Source organism: Ictalurus furcatus, chromosome 23 (genome assembly GCF_023375685.1).
Source record: "Ictalurus furcatus strain D&B chromosome 23, Billie_1.0, whole genome shotgun sequence".
Lineage (NCBI taxonomy): Eukaryota > Metazoa > Chordata > Actinopteri > Siluriformes > Ictaluridae > Ictalurus > Ictalurus furcatus.
The window spans coordinates 9,057,533-9,075,884 of record NC_071277.1 but is presented as its reverse complement, the minus strand read 5'-3'; the positions used below and the strand labels follow the sequence as shown (position 1 = coordinate 9,075,884).

The window sequence follows — 18,352 nt, the reverse complement described above, 5'->3', positions numbered from 1 at the left end:
CTGCTGGGGGAAAAGACAATAGAAACCCTCAGAATTTGTAATGGTTCTAATGGGAATTGTACTGGTTTTAATGGAAACGGTAATGATCCCTGTGGGTCTCTACTGGTCATTTTTGCCTTCTTTTGGTGGCATATTATGTCTGTTGGATACCATTAAGGACCGGTAATGGTTCGAATGGTTAGTTGATAGTTTGTAATGGTATTTGTAGTAGAAACCATTAGAATTGGTGTGAGGGTTTCTATTGTTTTTGTTTTGTTTTGTTTGTTTTTTTATGCAGGGATAGAACTAAAATATTTATATTTTTTCGCTAAGTATGATTGTAAGACTACCACTCGCACATTTTGACTGCACCATCAGATAAATCCACTTATTTTGAAACCACTGTTTTCATGACTATCGATAAATCAGATACATGTGAATCGGTTCTCGTTATCGAAGCTGAAGGAATCGATTCAAAGATCCGACTCGTTCCCGGACGACTCATCCCTCCCTATAGTGTGTATTGTGGAAATTAAAGATGGCGCCTTCACACGTCCTCAGATGTTGTCAGCGGGGTCTGGCTTGGATACCGGTTATATTTATCGCTTTAGTCGTGTGCTGGTCGTATTATGCTTACGTTGTGGAGCTGTGTGTGTGTAAGTATTTAATTTTAATCCAGTTCTGCTGTTTTTGTGAGATAATTAGCGTTAAATCTGAAGTGTTCTGGAGGAAGGAAGTGGCTGGTATCTTACACAACTGCACAGCTAGTTCGTACAAATCACCACTCTGTGTGTCTTTTTTTTATTAATTTAAACTAAATAGACCTTTCAGGATTTTATGATAAAATATGTTTGATTATGTATCTGGTATAAAACCTTTCCCCGACTCCAAATCTGTGCACTAAACTAGCCAGCTAGCAACACTGATTCCCCGGTTAGACTGCAAAAACAATCATCACGATTTTATTAAACTAGTATTTTGACTTCGAGTTGATCTTGAAATGATCTGAGATGAGCTTTTGTTTTTAGATATATTATAAAATATGTACAGATATATATATATTTTTTTTTTTAAAGTTACAGCAATGCTAATTAAGAAGACATGGAAGTTAACTAGCAACAGTTAACAGTTACTAGGAAGGAGTTCAGCTCTATAGTCTGTTAAAACCTTTAAAATGTTGAAATAATATAAAAACCGGTCTTATTTACAACATCACCAGGTTTTAAACTTCTACTTGTTTACTAGCTTACCTGTTGCCAGGTACAGTTCCACCTACAATATTATTACTACATCTTTACACTTCATCTGTGGGATTTAAAGTGAAGGTGCAGTAGTCGATTTTTAAAATACTTTTTCAAATGACTTGGAAGAAATGTAGAACATGATTTAAAAAAAAAAAAAAAAAACAATCACAAAGTGTTAAGAAAACCGTTTAGGAAAACTGACTTCCTTGTGTGTGTTTGGCCACGCCTCCCGTCACTCTACAGGCCACTTCGGATCTTGGGGGCGGAGCTATGTGTACATGGGCGTTGTATTTTATTTATTTATTTAGTGTTACTGCTACTGATAGCATGAGAATGATATGATCATAAATTATGTGACCACATGCTTTTCTGACTTCATGGTATATTTTTACCCTTTTTACAACAGGTTAATTTATCAGTTATTTATTTTTAATGTGCCATCATGAAACATATTCTACTTACATTTTATGGTAGGTGAACAAACTTGTGTCAAATACTAAAAAGTCATGTGACTTTGAAAATAGCCGAATGGGGACTACAGTAATATGTGCGAGAGAAGAATTCCTTCGCTGTTTATAGAGCTAAAGAAATGTCAGCTTTGAGTTCTGCGTTAAAGAGATCTATAAAACTCTACTCGTGTGTAATTGAAATAATTGATGATCTTTCCTGTTTCCCACAGTCACGGTGCCGAGTCTGGGAGAGAAAGGTAAGTGTGTGACAGCTGAGATCTTTCTGCTTTTCATTTCTGATTATTCGAGTTGATAGTAAAGTCTAACTCGTTCTATTTGTGTGTTAAATGAGATGTGTCGCAGTTGTTATTGTTGTTGCTGAGTGAGTGTGTGTGTGTGTCATGTGCTGATCCGAGTTTCCGACTCGTCGGTGATTGATTGTCCGTTCCTGATACATCTGCAACTCTTTTTTTTTTTTGCTCTTTGCTCCTCACAGTTATCTACTTGGTCGTTTTTCACCTCTGCTTCATCTTGTTTGTTTGGTCTTATTGGAAGACCATCTTCACCAGACCAACAAATCCATCCAAAGAGGTAAGAGAAATTGTAAATTATTAAATAAATAAGTTGATGGTGATGCCAGTTGACTACGAAGAAACATGTAGGCCTAGAACATTTTTAAAAAGAGCTATATACAAGATTTAGAGGCCGTTCCTGCTCACTCCTGGAGAAATTCTGACTAATCCCGTTCATTCCCGACGTAATCCTTACCAATCCCACTCATGCCCAAAGAAATTCTGACCAATCCCTTGCATTCCGGATGAAATCCTGACCAATCCCACTCGTTAATGAAGAAATTTTGACCAATCCCCATAAAATTCCGACCAGTCTCGCTCATTACTGATTCAAGTCTGACTAATCCCACTCGTTCTCAGAGAAATTCTGATCGAATTCTCACATTATGTGGTTTAAAATCTGCATGTGTATGTGTCAGTTCTGTTTACCCAAAGCTGAGAAGGAGCTTTATGAGAAAGAAGAGCGTCCAGAGACCCAGCAGGAGATCCTGAAGCGAGTGGCGAGCAATCTTCCGCTCTACACGCGCACCGGCGCTGGAGGTGAGACAATTTCCATCACAGTCCTGAACAATCGAATCAAAAAGCGTCTGACAGACAATATAATAATAATAATATTGATTAATACAATAATAATAATGATTGCTTATACTTTCCGTATAGCCATCCGCTACTGTGACCGGTGCCAAGTTATCAAACCCGACCGGTGCCACCACTGCTCCGCATGTGACATGTGAGTTAAAGCCACGACTCTGCAGATGACTCTCAAAAAAACATTTAAATTAGAAATTACAATATGTTGAATGTTATATATTCCACATTGGATTAAATTAATGTTAGAATATTATACAGATTTAAAATGCATCGTATCAGTATAAAAAGATAAAAATATATATTTATATATATATATATATATATATATATATATATATATATATATATATATATATATATATATATATCTATATCATGTATGTGTGAAATGAGGAATAAAAAATAAAACACTTTGGGACATGATGTTATAGGAAAATAATCAATGTTGTGGTTGATTAGGGGTTGATAATGATAATTAATAAGCAGCACTGGGGGTTGAGTAGGGGTGTAACTACACTCCGCCCATGATTCATTTCGCGATACTGGCTTCACGATTCCTGAATCATAAACAGTGCAAAATAATGAACGTTCTTGTCTGTATAAAACTAAATAAATTACAAATTGCTACAAACAGAGGTTTAATATTGAAAACAAAATGTACTACAGGTTCCCCGAATTCTTAAAAATAAATCCATGCCTTTATAAGTTCTCCCAAATGTTTTGATTGAATAAACACAGACACTGACCCAGGAGGAAATGATCGACTGGAACATAACGAGCTCCGTAGCAGAGCCTGAGGCGTCGTTTTAACCTGAAATAGAGCTCCAAAGTCAGCTAAAGTGGCCTCCATGTGCTGTTTTCTAACATGCTTGTTTTTGGGGTTTGGTTTTAAAAGCGTAACAGAGGGAATAAATAAGGCATCGTGAATGACTGACAGCAGAAGTACAACATACAGAAATGCTTTCCTTCTTTTTTTAATTGCTCACGATGTTTAAGAATGAACATGTCATTTAACGTGTAACAGGTGTGTGTTGAAGATGGACCATCACTGCCCGTGGTGAGTGAAATCATCTGGCGTTTCTAAAGGAAGTCTTTCGCTTGATGTGTATTTCTCAACGCTACAGTGTCCTCTTTTTTTCCCATGACAGGGTGAACAACTGTGTAGGGTTCTCCAATTATAAGTTCTTCATCCTGTTCCTGGCCTACTCGCTGCTGTACTGCCTGTTCATCGCTGCCACGGTTCTGCAGTACTTCATCAAGTTCTGGACAGTGAGTAATCACGTCACGTCTGCTCTTCTTCTGTTTTTTTTTTTCCTCTTTCTTCGGCTCGATTAATTAAAATGCGGTGCGCATGGGTCGATACGACAAAAATATCATATAGTGATTCGTGAAAACGTTTCTGTGATGAACGATATACACCGCTAAAGTAGTGTAGATATTTCCGAACCGTTTCAGTTTTCACATACATGCATTTAATATAAATAAACCTTGATGATGACACTATTTAATGTCTACAAATTTATTCATTTTATTATTATTTTTTTAAAATATTACACACTGCTTCGAGTCAGTTTGTAATATTATTATTATTATTATTAATATAACGTGACATGGTGATACATGGTGATCTGGATATTACATCGTCATATCGCCGTATCGTAACTCTTCCTTGTGCTTTGCTCTCGTCCTCTCCCTCTCCTCGTGTCTAACTGTCTGTCTCTGTCTGCACTAAGCTTTGCCGGAGGAAATCGGCAGAGAATTGTCCAAAGGTAATCACCGGCGTTAGTGTTCATTGTTGGTTAATGTGTCCACGCCGGCATGGGAAATAAAAATAATAGTAAATACCACTTCAGTACTCTTAATTTTCTTTAACCTGTAAAAAAAAAAAAAAAAAAGAGCCCTCTGATTGTCTGTGTTGTTTGTGGTGTTTAGCGCTGCATGATTAATCACCTGTTTGTAAACTTGAGTATTTTCCTGCATTACATTCGGTTCTGTATCCCCACCTTTATTTGTTTGTTTGTTTGTTTGTTTATTTTTAACCCCAAATGTCCTCCGTGTCCCTTTACTGGCTTTGAAGTGCACTATAGCGGGTACGTAGGGTTCTACAGTGCAGCTCCTTGGAAGATTCAGCTTGGGATTCTGGCTTGCTGTGTATCCAGGGCTTAGATAAGTCTCGGCTTATCTCATTTGTTTTCTGAAATAATACTAGCTTTAAAATGTTTTTCTTTAACTGAAGCGCTTTACAGTTGCTTACGTTGTAAATATTATAAAGTATAAATAGTATAAAATCACTCCTAAAAATAAAAAAACCATCAAATTTCTCTTTATATGTAAATATTTCCTGTTCCAAAAATACATTTCTTTCCCAAATCCAATTCCAGTCTTCTCCGTTTCTTACAGGATCCGATATGTTTCTCTCCGATATCCGATCCACTGTTCCACTGCTGGTATCAACCCGGTACCGATACTGGTACTGGTGTTGATACTGATATAGATATTGGTACTGATGCTGATATTGATACTGGTACTCATACCGGTACTGACACTGATATTGATGTTGGTATTGATACTGGTACTGATATAGGTACTGATATTGATATAGGTACTGGTACTGATACTGGTACTAATATTGATATTGATACTGATAGTGGTACTGACACTGATCCTGATATTGGTACTGATAGTGGTACTGATACTGATTCTAATAGTTGTACTGATACTGGGAATCAGATCGGTGCCGTCTCTTCTTGTAGGCCTCATCACTCATTTTTATAATTTTTGTCATATTGCCTTCCCTAATTATCGATGATATATTCTTGTTGTTATTGTTGATGCCGTGCAGCCCTGTGACTCGTGTGTTTCGTCCTCATCGATGTTGACCACGTGTCTTACACACTGTTTTTTACCCCCCAACTCCTCTCTCTCTCTCGCTCTCTCTCTCTCTCGCTCTCTCTCTCAGAGTGAGCTGCCCGACTCTCATGCCAAATTCCACGTGTTGTTTCTCTTTTTTGTGGCGGCCATGTTCTGCATCAGCATCCTCTCGCTCTTCACTTACCACCTGTGGCTTGTAGGGAAGAATAGATCCACGATAGGTAACGCCCTCGCACCACCTCCACCACTCTGTGCGTCCTCGTGACTCAAGTTTATCTTGGCGTGGAACGTTTACACTTCTCTTTGTTCCGTTCCTTCAGAGGCATTTCGAGCGCCCGTGTTCAGGAACGGACCGGATAAAAACGGGTTCTCGCTGGGCTTCAGCAAGAACATCGCTCAGGTGTTCGGAGACCAGAAGAAGTTCTGGCTGCTGCCGGTGTTCACCAGGTAAACAAGCTCACACTCTGGGAATTTTCATCTTGTTTATCCGGGATTATAAGCATTTGTGTTTTTTCTCTGTGCAGTCAGGGAGACGGTCTCACGTTTCCAACCCGACTGGTGGTCAGTGATCCGGAGCAGCCAACAGTAGTCGTACATCCTGACCACCTGAGCCAAAGGTGAGGGTGCAGTTCCACATTTCCACCACTCGGTGGCACTGTTACCCCAAATAAAGGTGTCCAAAAACATGTTTTAAAATATTCTAAACCAAAACTCTTTCATTAAAGTGGTACAAGTTTGTAAAACATACAAACATCATTTCTGGAATGATTTCAACAGCTGCTTTATTGACCAAGCTTGTTTTTTTTTTTGGTTTTTTTTTTTTGTTTGTGTGTGTGTTTAGCTCCGTCCCCTCGTTTAACCTATATGGTTACTTTGACTTGCTGTTCGAGTAAAAACAATCAAATCTGTCTGAAATCTCCTTTCCAACTTCAGCGTTCTCCAACTTTTCGTCTTTAATCGAAACCATCTTCAGCCGACTTGCACCAATCGCAATTCCCTCTCATCGCTTGTGGGCGTGGCCTGTCCTCAGCTTTGTGCTAGCTTCTTTCTCAGATTAGATTAGTGTGCTAACTGAACTAGCTACGTACACACACCAGAGGCACTAACAATCTTTATTTTTCTTCATGATGCTGTATACACGTTTAACGAGAGGTGAAAGGATCAAACAAAAACCACGGTTATAAATTTTAAACAATAAATTGAAACAAATTGCAGGCGGAGAGAAACATTGGATCGTGCGTGCCGTGAGGCGTACCGTGCGTGAGGAATTGTTCGAGAGGATCGTTCGGATGTGTCGCTTGTCACGGATTTGTTGCTCCTTAATACAGTGTGCATGCGAACAATCTAGTTTAGAGTTTAAATCAGTTTTATAGACTAACATCTTGCCGTTTTATCCCCTCCCCCACAGTGTTGAAGGTGAGCAGTGTAATCCTCTCAGCGAGTCTCAGAAACATCTGCTCAATAACGACCTCCACCACGAGGACATCGTCGTAACGGCTGTAAAGTCTGGTGAGTCGCCACAAGCACAATTCAAGGCTGGAACAATCCACAATTCTAATCCACAGAGCGTCGCTGTCGTATACATGCTCAATTGGAAAAACGAGAAATAATCCTAAAAACCGTACAGCAACGGTTGAATCATCGTTCAGAGCTTGCCCTTGTTATGTTCAGGAAGGGTGCCAATATTTATGGAGTTGCCTGCATACCATCGTGTAATTATTTCATGTTTCTCTTCTCCTCCGCAGATGAATGTGACACCATCACAGTCTCCGTGGCGGGCGAGTCTTAGCCAGGTTAGCATCCTTTCTCTGTCTGTTCTTTATGGAGGAGGAGGAGGAGGAGGAGGCGGGGTTTCTGAGTCGTGATTGACATGCTGTCATCCCTTCCTTTAGGATTCGTGGTCGTGAAACTACGGCGGAGAGAAACAGCCATCAAACATGATGCCTTAAACAACTCCATCACCTCTGCAGCAGCTTCTCGTCTGAGTGCGTTCGTTCAGCGTTCAGACAAATTTGCATCCTGATCACTAAAACGTTTTTTGGTTTTTGTTTTTTCAAAGCAAACGCATTTTATCTTCACACTCACTCACGAACTGGTGCGATTCGTATAAACCTGTTGGTTGTTGACCAGAAAAATGCGCACTACCGTAGTATTGTTAGGGGCGTGTCATTCCCCCGGCAGTATCTCATCTGATGTTTACATAGCGCGGAGTTTATAAACCTATAAAGTGTAGTGCTTTTTTTTTTTTTTTTTTTTATGGTGTTGACCATTAACTCTATTTTCTCTCCAAGATACGATTAACGATTTATTGTGTTTGAGGTTGAGGTGACAGGATTGCACTTTTGCACGTTGAAACTCCAGTTAGCAAACGTTTAAATGACGTTTATATATATATATATATATATATATATTTAACACACACAGTACCAGTCAAAAGTTTAGACGCACATTATTTTTCCCCACTACATTTTAGAATAATAGTAAGGTCATTAAAACTCTGGAGGAACACAAATGGAACGATGGGAATTATGTTGTGATAAAAAATCCTAAATAAATCTAAATAATTTAATATTTTAGCATCTCCAAATTCGACACGCTTTTTGCTGAGAATTTCCAGAAATGTATTTGTGGCGTTTTCTCGGTGGATTTCTTGAGGTATTTCCCTGAGATGATTTTTAAACAGTATTAAAGGAGTTCACATCGACGCTGGACTCTTATCAGCTGCTTTTTGGAATATTTCGCTCGAGTTGTCCGTTTAAATAAAGATTATTTTGTAAATAATATGTTACTTTTGTAATGAAAGAAACGAATACATCGGCACGATTATAGCTTTGTCTACGGCACCGCTGTCAAACGATTAATCATACACCTTCAGATCAAAAGGTTTTTGAGATCATGAGAAACATTTCAGTTGAGTGTCCACAAACTTTTGACTGGTTGTCTGTGTGTGTGTGTGTGTGTGTATGTATATATATAATATATATATTCTCACCCTTCAAAAACAAAATGTTCTGTCACAATATTAAATATCGTATTTCTGGGTGGATAACAGAAGGGACGCTGCACTGGAATAAAAGTATTATGAGAGTTTTATGTAAACAGTATATTTTGGGGGGGGCAATGTTAAATTTCATTTAACTTTTGATTAAATAACAAAATACGCAGATATCCCATGTTTCTAAATATTGACAAAACTAGACGCTCCTTTTTATTGTACTACAATGGTTAAAGTTGGACTTTAAAAAAGTTTATTCATTATTAAAGTTAAAAATTTTCCTCTAATGTTGGAACGTTGCGATTTTCAGGATGTTGTGCGTTTAAAATCGATGTTTTACGTGTTATTTTTAATGATTTAAAAACAGTATTGATTATGTTCTTGTAGTGTTGATTATTATGATTATCGTAATGTAGATTCACGGGAGCCGTTTAAGAAGTGTGACAGTTTCGGAACGCCGCTGAAGCGAAAGAGAGGCGTGGGTGGAGTTATTAGGGTGATGTGGTTAGATCGTGTAGTGAGTCTCAAATTTAACAAACTGGTTTTTCTGTACAGAACAAACAAGATGTACGAAACTAACTGGGAAAAAAATATCTCATGACGGACAGGAGTTAAAAGCTGGAAAGAACTTTAAAGTGCACCTATTATGTTTTTTTCAGATATTATCTTTATACGTATCTCTATACGTAGCTGTTTGTGAATGTAAAAACGTCTGCAAAGTTTCACAAATCGGAGTTATAAGCGTAGTTATCTACTCCCAAATGAAGGAACCGATTCTGAACAGCTGAAACGAGTCGTTAGTGATTCCAGATTTACTTCCTGTACAAACCTACGTAGGTTTGTAACAATAAGCCCCGCCTCTCGTCTTCATCGGCTGCTTGCTGACACCGGTGGACCAATCACAACAGACTGGGACATGTGACCAATCAGAGCAGCATATGCTCTCTGAAAGGAGGAGTTTAGAGTGAATCCTTAGGACGGATCATTGAACGAGTCGTTTGTGACACTGGGGGGGAAAGGTAACGCTGCAGTTCAAATTATGAGCACGTTAACGTGTTTTTTAGCTTGGATGTATGTAAATCTATCGTATGAGAGCTTTAAAACAAAATTACGCACGTTTCAAAACCATAATATGTGCTCTTTAAACAAGTGCCGTTTGTGTATGAATCGATTCTTTGAGTCGACTCTTTTAGCTGAACATCAAGAGCCGCCCCCCGTCATTTTTTTTTTGTAGATGTAGACGATGCCATGACTCCTGTAGCGTAATCATGGAAACGTCTTTCCAAATTCTGAGATGTTCGTTAGCGTTAAATTGATTCGTTTTCAGTAAGCGATTTATATCAGTTAGGGTCACGGTGATGTTCGATGTTCCTTACGTTAATTAAGTCAAATTAAACTTGCAACTCATCGTCCATTTTTTCAAAATGTTCTCGCGCATCTGAATATCGCAAATTTAGCGAGGAGCCGATTCTCAAATGATCTGACTCGCTACTAAGAAGAGCAGAATTCCCATTACGAGTATTCAGCCCTTCCTATCAGGATGTGAGTTTTCCACCCGGAAGTCCTGCCAACCCGCATGTGTACAAAGATTCCCTTTTTTTTTTTTTTTTTTTTTTACGTTAGGGCTGTTAACAATTCGAATACTTTTTCTAATTTTTATAATATATTAGGTCAGAACAACACATTACGAATGTCTCGAATCTGGTGTTTTAGGTTTAGTTGTATAACGCTGTATAACATACATTTAGATGTATGTGTAAACGTTTTTGGGGTAAATGACCCTTGTTGTTTAATGTAGGATTTACATCGAGCTTTATTTCACACAATACAACCACTATTGATTTTCTAATTGCGTAAAACGTGACCCAGTATTTTTGCTAACGTCTGAAATGCTCGTTCTATGGCTGAGTATCTCCTCCGAAAGTATTGGAACGGCGAGGCCAATTCTTTTTTTTTTTGCTAAGAAAACGACGAATATTAGACGATAGATCAGAATTTCATCTCTCATTTCCTGATATTTAAATATAGACGTGTTAAACGGCTTCAAACATGCCAGCTTTTTGTATCAGACAACCCTATTTTTAGGTGAGCAAAAGTATAGGAACAGATAAGTCTTGACATAAACACTGACACCAAACTGTTGGTTTCTTTTTCTGTGAAGCTTCTCCAGGTTTTTCCTGCAGCTTCTTTCAGTAGTTGTTTGTTTCGGGGGGTTTCTTCCTTCAGTCTCCTCTTGAGGAGGAGTTGGGTGAAGGTCTGGTGATTGACTTGTCCAGTCTAAAACCTTCCACTTTTCCCCCTGATGAAGTCCTGTGTTGAGGTGGAAGTGTGTTTTGGATCGTTGTCTTGCTGCATGATGAAGTTCCCCCTGATTCATTCAAACACATTTCTCTGTAAATCTGCAGACAAAATGTTCCTGTAAACTTCTGGATTCATTCTGCTGCTACCATCATGAATTCCATCATCAATAAAGATTAGTGAGAATGCTCCAGAAGCAGCCATGACGCTACCTCCACCATGTTTCACAGATGAGCTTGTATGTTCTGGATCATGAGCAGATCCTTTCTTTCTCCACACTTTGGGACTTTTCCTTCGCTGTAGAGGTTCATCTTAGTTCCAGAACTTTCCAGAATGCCTTTGTTGATCTAATACTTTTGAAGAGGACTGTAATATAAAGCACTATGTAGGGTCTCTAACCAAATGAGGTAGCCTATGTAGTGAGCATATATCGTGATTAGAAAGCCTGCATGAGTTTCATTGCAGGAACGCGACACAGTTTGTACCTTCTGGGGTTTGTGATAAACATCGTGTGGCTACCGCTAATGTCCACTCATTAATATTTATTATACACTCATTAATATTCGCATACATTTCAATACTAAATCTTTTCAAATGAGTTGCACTGAATTGGACAGCCCTAATAGCACAGGTGATGTGTTTACAGGTTATGTGACTCTCATTATAGAAGCTTCTTAAAAGTCTTAAAACTCGAATCAGAACGTTTCTTAGAAATTTATTTGTATTCTTTTTAGAAAATAATCCCCGTTTATATCTAATCAAATCCATTTCCTTATCTGCATTGCATATTCTAGAACTCTACTCCAAAATTTAACCTCCAGTCAAAATATCAATCAAATTGTGATGTGTAAATTGATGTAAATAAATTGTGTATCAACACAAACGTAAAATTGTATAAATGATGAGGCTTCGTATAAGAGAGTCCACGTTTTTATGCACATTCATAAGCTGCTCTTCTTTCGAAAAGATTTCTTTATATAATCAATATTTAGTTTTAGATTTATATTTAGTTACTTAGACTGTGTTTAGCCGTACGGTTGAGTGCAAAAGTTTACACACCCCTACTTCTGAAGTGTGTATTGGACGTATCGTGTCTTTCTTTGTCTATCTTTTTCCTGAGCTTTGGGTGTGTTTTTGTCTGTTTTTCTTATCTGTTTTCTGTATCTCCTTCTCCAGTTCCATGGAAGCTGAGTATTTTGTGGTTTAGAGCATGTGGGAGTTGTTTTCCTGATTCCCACTGATTCATATCTCGAATCGCCATTTTGCGATGATATTGCGTTAATCATAATTATTAGGTTTACATTTTGTACGTAAGGCGGCGAGTCGATATTGAACGATATCACTGAATCTGCTACGATTTCACACTTCGAATCGGATTAGTCGCCTCTGTTCAAATCTGGTGGAGGTCTACCATTAATTCACTGATGATGATGATGGTGATGTAGAGCTCGCCTGTTAAATTATTTACACATCAGCTGCAAAATATGAATCGATTTTTTTTTCCCCACCAGTAATTTGTCCTTTTTTTAATCATTTAAGATAGATGCGTTGATTCAGTTCAGTTGTTGCCTTTTGATGCATCGATCCAGAGCTTTGATCGTTACACCCCATGAAAGTGATTTACTGAACAAAACACAAACACACAAAAAAAGGTGATCGATAAAGCTTTTAAAACTTTTAAAAATTATTGCGAGTCCTGTAAATAAAAGAACTACAGAAGGTTACAAACTTTTGAGCGTGCTAGTAAATATTCTTCCTGATGTACAGTCGGTTATTGTAATATTTAATTCGGAGAGTCTTTTGTGTGTGTGTAAAATATAGAGGGGTTTTTTTCATCCAGAAATTGAGGGGGGTGCTAACTTTTGCACTCAACCGTACATATCAGGCTCGTTAGTTTAATATCTGACCTTGGTCATTTAAGGCTGCTGTGTTTTTTTGCCAAATAAAGGGCTGAATATCAGAGCTCAGAGTGTTTACAGCAGGAAAGTTCCTCTGTGTGCTCATGCTGAAGCCCAGAAACACCAAGGACACCAAATCCTTTTTTATTTTTATTTTTATTTTTATTTTATTCATTTGACTTTTCTGTGTTCAGTATCCGTGCTGTCAGTCGTTACTCTGCTGGTGCTCGGTGTATATTTTTTTGTTTTGTTTCGTACTGTCTGGTCAGGTGTTTAATCTATAAATTGTTGAATATCCAAAGTGCAACCGTGTTTAGGAAGGGGGGTGTGTGTGTGTGTGTGTGTGTGTGTGTGTGTTGTGGTGATCAGTGTCAGATTTTTATCTGGATCAGTACAGTAGGTGCGTCAGGAAGCTTGCTGGAGAAATAAAGAACGTGTTGAATAACAGAATCCTGCGTTCACACTAGCAAGCGACGAAGCGTTCGTTTTCTGCGTACGTATGCGACAACAGAGCCACGATTTCCTCAGTTCTATGCAAATTAGGTATGATGCTGTAAAGAAGCGACAAATCCGAAAACGATCGGTGTGAACGCTTCCTCGGCTCGATCTTATGCCGCGTGTGGTCCGGTCCAATGTTTCTTCGGTTCCGCGCTCACTACTGTAGTTTCCTACTACGATAAAAAAAAAAAAAAATGGAAGAGAAACACTTCGAACCGGGGTTTTATTCCGTCGTATAAAATGTGTGTAGAGACCGTCGGTGCCTCAGTTAGCCCGATGTGCTAATCTAATCCGAGAACGAAGCCGAGCGCGTAACACGTAAATCGCACGAGCGATTTTCACGCTGATTAACGATTTAGTTATTTCGTTTGTGTTTAACTCGATGAGCAGGAAACGCCCACAAGCCACAGCCTGAGAAGTGACACAAGCGATTTGTCACGCTGTAGTCTGAACATACGGTCAGAGCGTACAGAATATTACAATTTTGTATTCTTTTTTTTAATTTATTTATTTATTTCCATGTTGCAGGCGGGTACAAAAAACAAACCCAATAAGGAGTGTGTGAATAAACACCAGTCACACACTCGGATCTGTCTCACAACGCACAACACCGATGTAGAGATTTCTGAGCTCAGAATGTTGAGAAACACTAAACTGATGTATTTTTCTATGAATCCAAATATAAAGGTAAATAATTGGAGGCTGTACAATGCAGTAAAGTGTAAAGAATGTTTCAATTGTGTAAAGAACAGCAGACCGGTCTCGTACCACTTCATGTCTCCTTTTTTTTGTTTGTTGTTGTTGATTTTTTTCCCCCGTAAACGCTGCCGTAAAGTGGTTTTTTTTTCCGAAATCCAACACATTTAAAGCAGGTCTTTTGCTTTTTTTCTTTTTCGCTCCATATTGCTTCCTCCTTCAGTCACAGCACTGATTATTTTATTTATTTAATGTTCGATAAAGCAGTTTTCTTCCTTTTACACCTTTATAAGCCATACTGAATTCTCAATTCTGAACTTTTCAAGTACTCTTACTTTGGACCATTTTCTATTTACTTTTTACAAAAAAAAAAAGAAGAAGCGGGGGAGGGGGAATCCTGTGGGGTTTTATGGCATGTAGAGTAGCTTATATTTGTACCCTGCTTATTGATTTTTTTTTTTTTTTTGTCAAATGTTTCAGGATTTACACAAAATATTGAAAATACTGTAAAATGTTGATCTCACGTCTATTTTTCTTGTCTGATTAATTTGAATCTTGATATTTTGTGAATGAAGTACTTGCTTATTATGTGAACATAACTAAAATAAACGTGCTTTTATAGAAAGAAAAAAAAGGAGGTGCGTGTGTGTGTGTGTGTGTGTGTGTGTGTGTGTGTGTGTGTGTGTGTGTGTGTGAGACCCTGAACTCTGTTCAGCTCACCGACACTCAGGCCATTGAACTCGTCTTACACATCAGAAGTGAGGAATGTCAAATAATCTCTTACTTCCACCTCCATCTGGAGTTTTGTGTTGACTCATCAGAGCTAAATGTGTGGAAAAGTACCTAAACTTATGCTTTTTTTATTTTGTATTTTTTTTTATTCTTTTATTTTTAATCTGTGCTATTTTCTATTTTTAAACTGATTTTTTTTTTTAAATAATTCTGTATTTTTAGGGTTTTTTTCCCCCTAATTATAGTTTTATAGTGTTTATAGTTTAGTTTCTGATTCCACTAGTTGATGATTTTTATTTATTTATTATTAACTGCACATTGTGTGATATCTTACTAAACTCACTGAACATGCGATCAGTGTTATTAACAGTCTTTAAGTAAAAACTCAGTACTTTTATCTGGTTAAAAAACAAAAATGGATGTATTTAATTCCAGTGGATATTATTTTACAAACTCAAATCAGGTATTTTTCCATCCATCTATTTTCTACAGCGTTTATCATACATGGTCGTGGGGAACCTGGAGTCTATCCCAGGGGGCATGCGGCACAAGGCGGGGTACACCCTGGACAGGGTGCCATCCATCGCAGGGCACAATCACATACACATTCATACACCCATTCATACACTACGGACACTTTAGACATGCCAATCAGCCTACCATGCATGTGTTTGGACTGGGGGAGGAAACCGGAGTACCCGGAGGAAACCCCCGCAGCACGGGGAGAACATGCAAACTCCACACACACAGGGCCACGGTGGGAATCGAACCCCCGACCCTGGAGGTGTGAGGCGAACGTGCTAACCACCATGCACCTGTCATGTATTTTTGTTTGTTCTGGAGCCATGTTTAGCTATTCTTTTTGGGGGTTTGTTTAGTCGTTATTTACTCATAACTAAGGAATTTGAGAACAGGATGAGTTTATTATATTACACGCAATAAAAGTGTTCAGTATGAAAGCAGAGAACACCATGTCTATAAAGAATAATAAATAAAGATTACTGTTGTCTTCCCAACATGTAGCTGCATGAAATTTGCCTTTGCTGCACTGATGTAGGAAATAATCCAAAAACACCTCCAGGTGAATCTTTGTGGTTTTACGTAGGAAGATGATATCTTGAATGATGTCCTGACTTGCTCTGAGGGTGGCATTGTAGTGCTTCAGATCATTTCCATTATTTGAGAAAGGGTTTTATAGAGCAGAATAAAGTTGTGGTGTAAAGCTGGGATTTGAGCTGCATTCACACTGACCTACAGGATCCTTTATTCATTTCAGAGCATACAGATGAAGAGATGGGAAAACTGCCTGGCTGGAGAAAAAAAACAATAGAAACCATCACAGAAATTCTAATGGTTTCCACTAAAGATATCATTACAAACCATCAGCTAACAATTAAAACCATTACCATGACCATTATTGGTCCTTAATGGTAACCACTATACATAAAATGCCACTGTAAGGCTGGTACCAAGATGTCTGAACCTAGAGAGAACCACTCTCGGAGGACAAAGGACTACTACGAGAACGAACACTCGATCTCTCTCTCACAGAATTAGCATCTCCATCTGATTTAGCACATCATGCTGAGTGGAGATTAGGAGATCCTCACTACATTGTTTCCTTCCTCTTCTGTCCTCACATCCTTCTCTCTCTGTGTCGAGATCACCTTAAACACACCCAAGGTCTATATGCATTACATAGCATGTTTTAATGTGAATATGATGTTGATTATACATGTTTGCTATCATACAAAAGGTCTCAGTGCGTCTGGAAAATACGGTCTCATTCCCTCCACAGCAGTTCAAATAAAAATATTGCATGCGTTAAAGGGATATACTCCTGGAGTCCCTCACTCTTACCTCCTGTATGTAAACAAGGTACATCTTTCCACAGATTCAAATTATAATCACAAACAACACCATTTGGTAGACCACAGGTCATCTGGGTATTTAGGGGAGAGCTGGCCAAAGATTCAGGGAATCTGTAGAAAGATCTCCAGCACGATTGCTGTGTAGTTTTTCTTTACCAGGTATACAAGTTTTGACTTTCTTGTGTTGTATCATTATGTTTTGAATTTGATTGGTAATGTAATGCTGAATGTAATTCTTTCTTTTTATTATTAGTAGTACTATTGGATTTGGATGTGTTCATACCTGGTTAAATAAATTAAAAGACTTGATTATATTCTGACTTTAGACGGCAATGAATTACCATTAGAGGCTCAGTAAAACCAATACAATTCCCATTATAACCATTAAAACCATTACAAATTCTATGAGAGATTCTACTGGGTTTTTTGTTTTCAGCAGGGTAGAGAGAATAAACTACTAAAGCACTGCTGCATTGCTCTTCATCCATCCATTATCTATACCACTTATCCTACAGGGTCCCTGGAGCCTATCCCAGGGAGCATGGGGCACAAGGCGGGGTACACCCTGGACGGGGTACCAATCCATCGTAGGGCACATTCACACACACACACACACACCCATTCATACATTATGGACTGCTGCATCACTTTCTTCAAGTAGAAATAAAGCAAGGGCTAAATCCCACTGTACAGCTATCAGTACCACAATTTAGGAAATCAAACAAAATAAATCTTGGATGGTGTTGAAGATCTTGTGTTAATTATGAAAATAAATATGGAAGATGTTCAGGGTGAGATTGTTTGTAACAGTTGTGAGGACATAAGGGTCAGTCGACAAATAGAGAAAATAAAGAATGCTTTATTTATATCATACAAAGCGACCAAAACACTCAACAACAACGACATACTGTACTACAAAGGAATCAGCGCCATCTTGGATATGTTGGAGCTGGAATCACGTGACACTCACGGACCAATCACAGGATGATATGAAGTTAGCGTCTTGAACATAGCATTGTAAAGGAGTGCATTAGTTGATATTAAGAGGACATTTAAGCAGTTACGTATTTGATTTATTTGATCCTGTGCTGGTCTGGTGTTCTGTAAACGATGCTGTCGTAGCAGGAAGACATTCTGGAAAGTACTAGGGATGAGACCATGAAACGAGTCGGCTCTCTGAATCGGCTCTTTTAGTTGAACGTTCAGAACCGATTCCCATTTACGAGACGATTTCCCCCCTCTTTTTTTTATACTTTATTGTAGATGAAAGTGGTTATTTTTGCAGTGTAATTTTAACCAAAAAATTAAAAGAAAAAGGTACTTTCTGACATCTGGGCTGTTCGTTAGCATATTAAAGTGTGTTTGACTCTTATCTGGGTGAACGATTCAGCATGACATGGAGGATATTGTATTTATTTGTTTAATCCAATACAAAATAATGTTATTATGTTGTTTAAAAGTAGATAAAGATCGGATGGAATAATAATAAGTCAAAATGTCACAAACGTTTCCCTGTTTGCAGAAAAAAAAGACAAATGAGCCATTTAGGAGCTTAAAGAGTCGATTCTTTTTGGTGAGTCAAATGACTGAAAAGAGTGTAAATTTCTATCACTACCAGTTTGACCACATATAAATTACGAAAAACAAAAAACGCCATC

General features: G+C 38.2%; 1 protein-coding gene across 1 annotated transcript; it reads left to right on the top strand.

The window, feature by feature from the left end:
- Positions 1-156: 156 nt before the first annotated feature.
- Positions 157-15,844, top strand: zdhhc20b (zinc finger DHHC-type palmitoyltransferase 20b). Its single transcript, XM_053611149.1, has 13 exons — positions 157-635; positions 1,903-1,929; positions 2,169-2,263; positions 2,664-2,784; positions 2,905-2,974; positions 3,860-3,892; positions 3,984-4,104; positions 5,795-5,927; positions 6,027-6,153; positions 6,231-6,323; positions 7,115-7,215; positions 7,452-7,499; positions 7,599-15,844. Exons 1-12 carry the CDS (start codon positions 518-520, stop codon positions 7,493-7,495), a joined length of 1,083 nt encoding a protein of 360 aa, XP_053467124.1. The 5' UTR covers positions 157-517; the 3' UTR covers positions 7,496-7,499; positions 7,599-15,844.
- The last annotated feature ends 2,508 nt before the right edge of the window (positions 15,845-18,352 follow it).

Bases quoted from the DNA above. Each gene is read 5' to 3' on its own strand.
- zdhhc20b (XM_053611149.1), top strand. From the start codon at position 518: ATGGCGCCTTCACACGTCCTCAGATGTTGTCAGCGGGGTCTGGCTTGG. The intron at 1,930-2,168 runs GTAAGTGTGTGA...TGCTCCTCACAG, and splicing joins GCCGAGTCTGGGAGAGAAAG to TTATCTACTTGGTCGTTTTT. The intron at 5,928-6,026 runs GTAACGCCCTCG...CCGTTCCTTCAG, and splicing joins GAAGAATAGATCCACGATAG to AGGCATTTCGAGCGCCCGTG.